General features: G+C 36.9%; 1 protein-coding gene across 1 annotated transcript in view; it reads right to left on the bottom strand.

Annotated features, from left to right (window-relative positions):
* The window catches only part of hsd17b4 (hydroxysteroid (17-beta) dehydrogenase 4), a 32,946-nt gene extending 23,655 nt beyond the window's left edge, over window positions 1-9,291 (bottom strand). Inside the window, exons 1-8 of the mRNA XM_041999664.1 lie at window positions 9,139-9,291; window positions 8,689-8,742; window positions 5,728-5,835; window positions 4,920-4,979; window positions 4,803-4,824; window positions 4,572-4,618; window positions 4,113-4,197; window positions 1,095-1,282 (exon numbers count right to left, since the gene is read on the bottom strand). Coding sequence (XP_041855598.1) covers window positions 1,095-1,282; window positions 4,113-4,197; window positions 4,572-4,618; window positions 4,803-4,824; window positions 4,920-4,979; window positions 5,728-5,835; window positions 8,689-8,742; window positions 9,139-9,190 — 616 coding nt within the window. The 5' untranslated portion in view covers window positions 9,191-9,291. The remainder of the gene's footprint in view (window positions 1-1,094; window positions 1,283-4,112; window positions 4,198-4,571; window positions 4,619-4,802; window positions 4,825-4,919; window positions 4,980-5,727; window positions 5,836-8,688; window positions 8,743-9,138) is intronic.
* Window positions 9,292-11,916: the final 2,625 nt, after the last annotated feature.

The raw sequence follows: 11,916 nt of genomic DNA on the forward strand, positions 1-11,916 counted from the left end.
TCCATCTGAGCTGAATTTTTAAAAAGCATGAGGTCTGAAAGCAGCTTAAAATCTTTTTTTAAAGAAAAAAAAAAAAAAGATATTTTTGCTTGAATATTCCTACAAGCTGATAACAACTATGAAAAGCCACGATGATGATGTCTTACAAAACGGATCTCTAAACATGTTGAAAAGAAGTCAGAAATCTATTATAGCAAAAGCTTTTAATTCACTCTGTAAACAATTAAATATTTAATTTCAGACACCATATGTGTGCTGAAAATATCTGTACGTCGTTGGTACGAAAGAAGCCATTCTGGTTTGCTGCGCTTGCTGGTTTTTTAGCATAATGAGTTTAGTAGTTAGTTTTTTTGACTCAGTGAAAGCCAGCATATGAAACCAAGTTATTTACCAAGGTGAGGCCATCCTGTGACAGTTGGCACAGGCCAGCATGACAGATGCTACTGCAGACCAGCACGGCAGGGCAACTAAACTGTTCCTCTTGTTAGTCACTTAATACCCGTCAACTGTAGTCACAGAGCATGCATGATATACCCATGAAGTCCAGAAAATGCTGCTTTTAGTGGCTGTCAGTTTTTATGGGCTAATTATTTCATGTTTTTGACACACAGTACCATGTATGTAGACTTGTTCTGAGCTTCATTTCATACTGATTATATTTAATGCTTAGCCCTTTAACACAAAATCCAAAAATGTTCCATACTTAACATTTCCATGTTTGAAAGAAGAGCTAGAAGGAAAATAAGGAGACCAGAGCTGCCCGTTTAAATCAAGAACTAACAAATTCAAACTTTTTAAAGCACTCAGGGGGTGCATGATTTCATTATGGCTGTTGACACAGCAAAGAAGGCACAGCTCTTGTACTTTAGATGAATATTTTGCATGCCAAACGCCTGTGCTGTTGCTTCAAATTTTGCAAATCAACATTACACGGGCCATTAGATTTTGCAGATGTTCTGAAAAGAAAATCTGCAGTTTAAAATGCCTGTTTTGACCTGACCTAAAAAGAAAAAAAAGTATATGTAAACATAGCAGCATAGTGTGCATTATACAGACCAACTATATCATGCATGATGTTTAATGAATCTGCTTACCTGGCGGCATGATGGTTTCTGTCATACGTGACCCAGCAACAGGAGCGATAGTGTTGCAGAGGATGTTGTACTTGTGTCCCTCAATTGCCAAGGTGTTAGCAAGTCCCAGCATGCCCAGTTTGGCAGCACTGTAGTTGGCCTGGCCAAAGTTACCATAGATGCCTGCAGCTGAGGCAGTCATGATGATTCTGGCCACAGAAAAACCCGAGGCAACCAATCAGGGTTAATGCAAAGTGACAGGCATTGCTATGGAGTAATATGCTACCGTGATGGCCCCACACACAATCACACAGAGAAGTACACACTTTTCATGCATGCAGAAACACATGCAAGCATTCATATTTAAGAATCTATTTGTGTAATGAAAGCCCATTAGCACTTACCAGTGCTTTATTATGGATACACAACATCAAACACTACTAATCTACTTGATCAACTGTAAGCATATGTAATGTACGTGTAAAAGTAAACGCACGTCTGCATAGTCAATACACAGTCTGGCACTTGAATACACAATCTCACGCGGAGAGTTCACCTCAGCCAAGCAGAAGTAACGAGGTTAAGCATCACTGCCACGTTAACTGCAGGAGACGTCTGCAACACGCCATCATTCTGGTCTTAAGAAAGCAGCGATCCATATCAAAGCACTCATACAGCGCATGGCAATTGAAATACCAAGAAACCGGCAAAGACAAAATATTTTTCACATGACCAACTTTTATGTGCCGAAGTCATTTACTGAGGGACAATTTCAGACCATCAAGTGTTTCTACAGATTTCTTTCCATTTTTTAGAGCATCACATGATAAAATGTTGCGTTAGAAGAGCTGGTACAGAGGATAAATATGTTCAATATGTGTGATCCCCCATGCTTTCAAATGGTGAGAACAGGAGAGTCAGGTCATTGACATTTTTCCCTTTCATTGCTTTCTGAAATGGCTTTTCCTTTGAATGCACCATAATTTTTCCTTTGGGATGACTGCACACAAAGATTGAATTTCTAGACAGCACTTGAGCAATGTGCTAAAAAGTCAAGAGATTATCATCTATAAAGAGAATTAAAGAATATCTTTATATTAAAATGTTGATTTAAAACTAACATCATCATTTTTAATTGTTTTCTACTCCATAAATGAGCTGCTCTTGAACTAAATGCAAATAAGCCTTCTGCAACATGTAACTTTAATGGACACTTCTACTAAAGCAGAGCAGCTCGTGTGCACTTATGAAGGGCAACTGTTACCTACACTACCATGGGAGCAAATCAGAGTGTGTGACCTTCTTCTGCTAATTATAATACACAGCATGCATATCTAAATAGGGCCCCTCATTGCAGGACATGTTTCTTACTTGTGAGAGAAACAAACAGATGTGATTAATAAGGACATTAATGATCATTTTATTTCTAGAGAGCAGCCATCAAGAACATTATTAGCTGCAACAAACAGGTCAACATGTCTAATGAAAGAGATGCCTGTTAGTAGATTGTAGTTAAACAAATATGCATTAGATATCTCTCTATAAAGTCATCATTTACCCTCCATAGTGAAGAGTAATTTGAAAAAAGATCAATACAAAGGCCATCTACTTTAAGACCACTGCTTCACATCAGTGGAAATTTACCAAATTTTTCACCTCTTTCAAGAAGCTTCTCAAGTAAAAGTAAAATACCTTCAACTCTACCAGTGAAGATAATTTATATCTTATGTTTTTGTGTTATAATAATCTATGTATACTGTAAGTTATGTCTGCACAGTGACAGTATTTGCTTCTCACAAATAAACCTACAATGCAGCAAAACCAAATGAGCAACTTTCTTTCCTTCTTTTACAATTTACATATTCATGTCACATTTGCTGTCTTGGGGCTTTATAAGTATGCAGATTTTAATATATTTTAAACCACAAAGCCAGCAACAATTGATATGGTAACAACAGAGTGAGAAAAAGTTGATATTATTATATATAAAGACATGCATTATTTCCTCAATTTATACTGGGCTGAAATAATAAGTCCTTACCTTACACGATTTTTGGTACACTTATATCGATTACTGTCTTACAGTGTGTGTGTGAAGAAACTGTAGTTTTGTTGGATATATTAGGCCTGGGCAATATCTCGAGCTTTAAATTATCAATATCATTTTATATGAGATACGGGATTACACTATATTGTTTATTGATACAGGCCATGTTGTGCCTTTTTCCTCGAGTTGGAGCACAACCTACCCTTCCCTAACACTCACTTCTGCACCATCAATACAGAGGCTGACACAGACGGGAGCAGCACTTGAAGAGAAGAAAAAACAAAACAAAAACAAACCAACAGCTTGGTTTTTACCTCCGCCAAGGCAGAGTTAGTCTTCTTTCTTTCTGTTAGCAAGATAACTCAAAAAAGTTATGGATGAATTTTGGTAAAATTTTCAGGAACTCTCAGAACTGCAATAAGGAACAAATTAATAGATTTTGGGGTTGATCCGAATCACCAGCTGGATCCAGAAAAGTAGATATGAAAGTTTCTGAATTGCTTAACAAATGTTTAATAAAATAAATAAATAAATATATAAATATGGGTGAATGCGCAGAGAAACAAACTGATGCGGACCAAAGAAAGAATGGCCCGTCTACAAACATAGCTCTCTATTAGCTTCAAGGAAACCAATTCCATGAAGTGAACTGCAATGCAAAGGTCATTGAGGGTTCAACACAAGGCATTGTAGGTACACACTACCAAAACAAACACACATGTCAGAGAATTGGCAGTTCTGACTTTGACTTTATGAAACAGTTTTATTTATTTATTTAAAAAATTTTTTTTGTTTGTTTGTTTTATTCCTTCACTGCATAAAAATAGATATTTATATTGTATATCACCATCTTGCCCAAAAAATACGATTTGGGGTCCATATCGCCTGGCCCTATTTTAATAATCTATTTATTTATTTATTTTAAATCCTACTAACATAATATGACTGTTGATCTATTTACATTATAGATTGCTGTTGGCTGTACGTCTTACCTGCCAAACTTCTGGTTTTTCATGTGATTCCAGGCAGCTCGAGTCACCAAGAAGGAGCCTCTTAGGTGAACTCTATGAATGAGGTCTGTAGAGTAGGTACAATGGCACAGTAAACAACACATAGGAAGGACAAACTTTTGTTATTTAACATTTGCACTGAAAGAATCAGAGCAAGCTCACATATGCTTTTTTTTTTTTTTTTTTTACTTAGCACACAAACAATATATATTTATAGATATAAGATACTTAAATAACATGTTTGTGACATAAACAAAAGGATGTAATGTGATGACATGAGATGACCCTGAAGTCAATGTAAGCCATTTTCTTTTAATGATATCTTTCATATAAAAAATATAAAAATGGTTTATAAAAAAAAATGCTAAAAGCACCAAACTTTACCCATAAAAAGACATAAATAAACATAAAATATGTAAATATCAGAGATCATATAATTACCCCAGTCCAAATCACTGGTCCTGGCAAATGATCTGTCGCGGAGTATCCTAAGTAACATAAAGCAAAAGAAAAGTTGGTTTTTTTCCTGCTTCAGCCAAGACTTCTCTTTCATAAAAATTATAGAGACCAATGCTTCTATTAATGTAATAACTGCAAATGAAAGGCTTTTTAAAAACAGGTGATGCAATTAAAGCCAAACAAGAGTCTGATTATAGTAATTAAACTACTTACCCCGCATTGTTTACAACAACATCTAGAAGAGAAGAATTTTACCAGATTAAATTAATTGCAGTAATAACATCTCTGAATACTGACATTCAGGTTTCCTAGTATATAAATAATACACACCTATTCTTCCGAATGCATCCAAGGCTGACTGAATCAGCTTTTCTCCATCTTCAACAGAATCTGAATATTCAAGAAAAAAAATGTCACTTTCTTGAACTGTGTGTTTTCAGGTGACTTCATCTGACTCTTGGCTTCATTATTGCTGCTTGCATTTCTATTCAGACTTATGGCTACAAAAATAGACAGGGAGTGAGGCACATGAGAAACATTGTGGAAAACAGAGTCTTGATAGCCTCCAACAAATTCTGTGTTTGTAGAGAGATGCTGCGTGCTGCAACATTTTTATTGATCGCCAGTTTTGCCGTTTGCTGCAAAGTGGATAAAAATATGCCTCCGACAAATATGGCATGTTCAAAATTGCCAAAGAAACACAGAAATCAATGTCTTGTTTTATTGTCTACAACTAGATTCCCCCCACCTCCTCCTCCCCAAGTATGTGAGGAGCACTAAGATGAAGGAAAGGATGTGAGATTCATCTATCTCCAATACTCACTAACAGTTTAATCAGTGAGCATGACAGAAAAAAAATCAGTACCATTTCTCAGTCCACTATTGTCTAAAGCCAGTCCTTAAAGACTGCTCTCCTGCAGGTTTTGGATGTTTCCTGCTGCAGCAAACCTGAATCATACTGACAGGTCAACATGCTTGGGTAGCACTTTAAATCAGGTGTGTTGGATCAGGGAGACATCTAAAACTTGGGAGATAGGAGCTGGACATTCCTGCATTGCATAAACTACAAACGTGTGGAAAAAAATGGGTATGAAGAGAGACTAGAGAAGAAAAGAGAAGAGTAGTATATAGTTCTCACCATAGTTTGCCACAGCTTTGCCTCCCTTCGCTCTTATCTCCTCCACTACCTTATCAGCAGCAGCAGAACTCTTTCCACCCCCTTTTGTGTCTGCCCCAAGGTCATTCACTTTATTCCAAGAAGAAGAAAAAGATTAGCAATAATGGGGTGATTTCTGCAATTCTCCACAAGTGATTATCTTAAGAGGAGACCAGAGTAGGCTGAGTCTTTGTCAGAGTAGAGAGCTGGTCCAGTCTAGGCAGCAGTAAACATTATTATTAAGGATGGCATTTGCTTATGCCATAATCCGGAGCTGTCAAGTCAAAAAGATAATGTTATTGTGGTGGTAAATACAATGCATACATCTCAAATACAGTGGTGTGAAAAAGTGATTGGCCCCTAAATTCCAACTCCCCTTTATTTATATAGAGCACTTTTAAAACAACACAGTTGAGCAAAGTGCTTCACACTAAAATAAAAACAATAAAACTGTAAAAAGTATAAAAAAAAAAATGGTCAGCCAATAAAACTGGGAAAAAAATTTCTAAAAAGAAAATCACAAAAACCAACACCTCAACTAGTGTTAAAAGCCTAAGAGAAAAAAAATGTGTTTTAAGTAGTGGTTTGAAAACAGCAAGTGAAGAGGCGTCCTTAATATGTGGAAGTAACTGGTTCCACAGTTTCGGTCCAGCTACAGAAAAAGCTTGGCCACCTCTAAGTTTCCTCTTTGTTGAGGGGACTGGTCTGCTCCTGACTGTAGGAAGTCTGACAGATACTGTGGGGCGAGATTGTGGAGGCACTTAAAAAAAATAAAAGAATTTTAAAATCGACTCTAAAACAAATGAGGAGCCAATGAAGGGAATCCAAGACCGGAGTAATGTGCTCTCAGTTTTTAGTGCCAGTTTTTAACCTGCTGCAGCCGATCAAGGGAAGTCTGACTGAGCCCAACGTAAAGTGAGTTGCAATAGTCTAAGCCATTAGAAATAAAAGCATGGATTAAAATCCTTAGATAATGCCGAGAAAGAAAGTGTTTAACTTCTGACAGTTGTCTTAGCTGAAAAAAACTAGACCAAGACAAGTCTGAGGTTACCATCTAAGCGCACCCCAAGGTTTATTGCTGCACGTTTTAAATAATCAGTAAAGACCCCCAGGTCAACCGGACCCTTGTAGGCAGCACTGGGCCCAAATAGCAACACCTCAGTCTTTCTGTTAGTAAAATTTAGAAAAAAAAAAAAAAAAAGACATCCATGCCTTAAATTCTTCTATACAATCAAAACATGGTTTTGCTAAAGATGTACTTTTTTCAGGGGAAAATAGATCTGGCTGTCATCAGCATAAAAGTGAAAGGACATGTCAAGCTTTCTAAGAACTGCAGCGAGAGGGAACAAGTAAAGAGCAAAAAGAAGCGGTCCAATAATAGAGCCCTGAGGAACTCCACACAAGAGGAGCAGAAAAGGGGTCTTCAGCTCCAATCTGGACACTAAAACTCCGCTCGATTAAATAAGATCTCAAACCTAACATGCTGGTTTGGCCACCCTTAGCAGCAACAACTGTAATCAAGTGTTTGCAATAACTTGCAATGAGGCTTTTACAGTGCTGTGGAGGAATTTTGGCCCAGTCATCTTTGCAGAATTGTTGTAATTCAGCCACATTAGGAGATTTTCGAACATGATCTGCCTTTTTAAGGTCATGCCACAGCATTGGGCCACTCGATGTCTTCATTTTGTTTTTCTTAACTGACCTTAATTGGGGCAACTGAGGCCTGCAGTTCTTTGGATGTTGTTGTGGGGTCTTTTGTGACATCTTTGATGAGTCATCGCTGCACTCTTAAGGTAATTTTGGTCGGCCGGCCACCCTAGGAAGGTTTACCAGTGTTCCATGCTTTCGCCATTTATGGATAATGGCTCTTACTGTGGTTCGCTGGAGTCCCAAAGCTTTAGAAATGGCTTTAAAACCTTTTCCAGACTGACTGATCTTAATTACTTTCTTTCTAATTTGTTCCTGAATTTTTTTTCTCCCTTGATAATAAAAACTTAAATTTAAAAACTGCATTTTGTGTTTCCTTGTGTTGTCTTTGACTAATATTTAAATTTGTTAGATGATCTGAGACAATTAAGTGTGACAAACGTGGAAGAAACTAAAGAAATCAAGAAGGGGGCAAACACGTTTTCACACTACTGTATCCAGTGAAGCATAATGCATCTCCATACACCACCTCCACACATACATAAAATATGTACAACTCGCTATGCAGAACCAAGTATCATATATTTCTGCTGAAGTTAACATGAGACCCAATGTGACTTGAATTAACATTACTGGCACCAGGAGTGTCAACAAAATCTGTGCCAATATTTGTATGTAATAAAGAATCTGTGCATACGAATGCAGGTAGATGTGTCTTTTCAAATTATTACAATTAAATTTGATTGTAAATCGAATTGATTAAGGAAATTTATGTGATACCCATCCCTAATTCCTACTTTACATCTGACCATGCAGTCTGCAGGTGCACAATCTTGCTTCCATGCTGTGCAGATGAAGATTGCTGCTGCCTTTGTGCATGTGTGTCTATCAGTGAGATATAAACCTACAGTAAAAATAATAATAGTGTAATGTTACTTTATTCATCCAAATTGGAAAATTCAACTCTGCATTTAATCCATCTCTAGATGTCTTAGAGAGCAGTGGGCTGGTATGTTTTGGCACTAGGGAGCAGTTGGGAGGGGTTAAAGGCCTTGGTCAAGGGCCGACAGTGGTTCACCCTCTGTAGGCACACGACACATTCGAACCCGGGTTCTCCAGACCCGAGATGCCAACAAGATCACCAAAAAGGATACACAACTGGTTAAAGAGTAAAGGAGCATGCGCAATCAGAAACATCCAGATTCGTATTGTTTACATTCATTCTTCCTAATGCAGTCATGTATTGTCTGAACTTGTGCTGAAATCATGCACCATTATTCATTAACCTTTATTTACCAACGACTGAGGCGCCTCTTGCAGCAAAAGCCAGTGCATATTCTCTGCCAAGGCCTGTAAAAAAAAAAAGAAAAAAAGTCAGAATAATCAAGTGCCCTTTCACACATTTTCCTCAGTCATTACAGATCATTGTTATAACTGTACTTTGCTCCCTACGTCCTTCAAATTAACTAAAGAAAAGAAAACGCAAATTAAAATAATCGTGCTGCACCGTTTCTAAACATAATGCAATTATAATGTTTACTATGATCATTTAAGAAAACACATTAACAGCTGCGCAAAAACAGCAACACGGAGAAAGCCAGCTGGTTTGTGCTCTGGCTCCTTCCGAAACTTTTCTCACATACTTCGTCACAAAACTCAGCAACTAGCAATTAGCATTTGAAGCTAACATTACAAAAACTATACAAGTGTCAATACAACTGACATCCATGCAAAAGGCGATTTTACCTCCTCCAGCGCCAGTTACAAGTACGACTCTTCCCACGAATGATAAAGACATGGCTGTCAGATATTGTGTCGCTGTCTGTTTCAGAACGGTACAGACACAGCGGTCATACGTCCAGTATTGACAAGAGTGAGGGGTGAACTCTACAAGTTCCACTTCCGCCTTCATGTAATGACGTGATCAGTAGTGACCAATCAGATATCAGGATATAATTACGCTGTTGCTTGCGATCTACGCACTTTGTTCTAGTGTTATCTTTCTCTGGGTTCCATTATCTTGAAAGCGTTGCAACTTTATCAGTGTACAAGCGACCACCTTTATTTTCACTATGTTGCAAGAAGATTAAGTAAAATATTTTTTAAACAACCCATATGATGATAATGTTGGCAAGTATGTAATCTACAACTGTTATCAATGTGTAATTTTTCCTGAGTAATAATTGAATTATTAGAACATAAAAACCCCTAAAACGGGCAGATATGCCGTTGGTCTAATCATTAGACGAGCTATAAATTACCCTGAGGCAATTTTCCAGTTTATCTGCTGAGTTTTTTTTTTTTAACTATATCTTGTAAATAATAATAATAATAATAATAATATTAATAATAATAATTTGACAATAGTCACGTGCTTTTTGTTTAATTGATGTATTTGCAAGCCCTTCAAAATGCCGATCCTAATGTTTCTTGTAGAAATGCTTGCAATTGCAGACTTATCAAAGCTTTTAACTAGTCATTCTTTCCACACTGTGGAAGAAGCACAGTTAAGCCTCGTTGCTATGTATAAATCCTATTATATATGGACTAATACAACAATGTAAAAATAGCTAACTGAAAGTAAATGTCCTCCATGTAAAACCCTCTGTAAATAGAAATATGTAAGTGTATTATGGAATAGAGCAGGAAAAATTACCCCTACAATTTTATAAAGGATTATCATCATTATTATCAATGCATGAATAAGCATTAACACAACTTATACAATATGCTATGCTTACATGCAAATATGCCTGAATAATGTATAACCAATTTGTTTAATCAGCTGATTATTATCTTAGTTAATTGGGTGTTTGTTTAATTTGTTGCAAAATCCATAAAACAAATTATTAAATATGCAGGACTCTCTGAATATGCTCTCTGTGGTGCACCTGTGAGAAGCATTAGTAACATCAAAAACATGGAAATTAGTCCTAGTCCAAGAGGCAACTTACATTCACAATAAATTCTCAGTTAAATCACGATAAGGACAATGTATTTTTTACTTGCTTCCCAGATACATGGCTACAAGCCCCAAATAAATGGACATTTGATAAGCAAGTTGGTGGTTCACATTTAAATGTTTAATAGGAAAGCCACAAATCACATTTAAAAGCCCAAAACATACAGCATTTGGCATTTTGCTTGAAACACATTTTTGGATTTATGTTTAGATACTGTTTGCTCATGGATTACCTGTTCTGCCCTCTGTTCTGTTTTTCCTGTTATTTGGATTGCATCTAGACTTTTGTTGGCTTCTCTGCCCCACGAGTCTTTTGGCTCGGTCTTTTATAAATCCTTTTGTTCATTTACACTTACTTGCTTGTACCTTTGGGTATTTTGTTTTATTTAACCTTTAAGACATATTGTTTAAAGTATTTTGGTTGTGCTGTTAAAAGATTGTTTATTATAATTGATAGAATAACTAATTTTGAACTGTATCAGCAAATTCTAAAGGAAAATAACAGGACACCTCTGCTTGAACTGAATCATGCAGTACATGGTCCACTGCCTGTACCCCCATGCCACCCCTATAAAGTGAGAAGGCTCCCAGGTGCCATTGCATAAGCAATCAAATTTAGACAAATGATAAATAAATTCTACCTGTATAGCACTTTTCTAGTCATGTCTGACCACTGAAAGCACTTTAATACTACATGCCACATTCAAAATGTTTCTTATACAGCAATGTTAAGTATACTTAAGAGTTTTTCTTGCCTACACATTCATACCCTGTCATTCCTCAATGGGCATATCAGCAGACAGTGTGGGGTTCAGTCACTTGCCCAAGGACACCTTAGCATATATTCAATAAAGCCAGGAATTCATCCACTGAATATGGTAAACAACTGCATTTCCTCTTGAGCTACAGTTGCCCAAACAAATATTGAGCATAAACTGACCTTTACCTGGGTAAACCTCAGACACCCAAGTCCAAGTGAATGCAGCATATATGTCGTTCCTGTATGATGTTCTACATCAACTTTACCACATTCTAATTCATAATCCAGCATTCATACAGCATCATCTTACTAACTGCCTACACTTGTGATAGTGTTTGTCCAAACTGTTTACATGCTGTGAAGAAGATGTAAAAGACTGTGGAAAGTTCAACAGCCAAGAACACTGAAGAAACATTGATTTGTAATGGCTGATTTTGCTCAAAGCAAATTTTTCTTATTATCAATGAAGAATAGATGTGCAGCAGTGATTAAAGCCATCCAGTGCGGGATCATCCAATAAGTAAACGATTGTTGATCAGAAAAGGTATAATTTGCTGTGTGCTCTTACAGGTTCTGCTTTACATGTTACATTAGACAACTACCTTAGTTGTAAAATCAGCTCATTATTTCCTAAAATCTTGACTCTTTTGTTTTAAAAGGTCTTATTCACATGTGCCACCATGGTTCAAATTTACAGGGAGCTGATGGGAGCTCTGCTCTCCTGAAAAGGAGTTGACCTCCCCTGACAACACTCACCTCAGACACTAAGGGGGTGGGGGGGTTGTGTGTTTATTAATTTAAT

The sequence above is a fragment of the Melanotaenia boesemani genome, chromosome 11 (assembly GCF_017639745.1).
Source record: "Melanotaenia boesemani isolate fMelBoe1 chromosome 11, fMelBoe1.pri, whole genome shotgun sequence".
In the NCBI taxonomy this organism is placed as follows: domain Eukaryota; kingdom Metazoa; phylum Chordata; class Actinopteri; order Atheriniformes; family Melanotaeniidae; genus Melanotaenia; species Melanotaenia boesemani.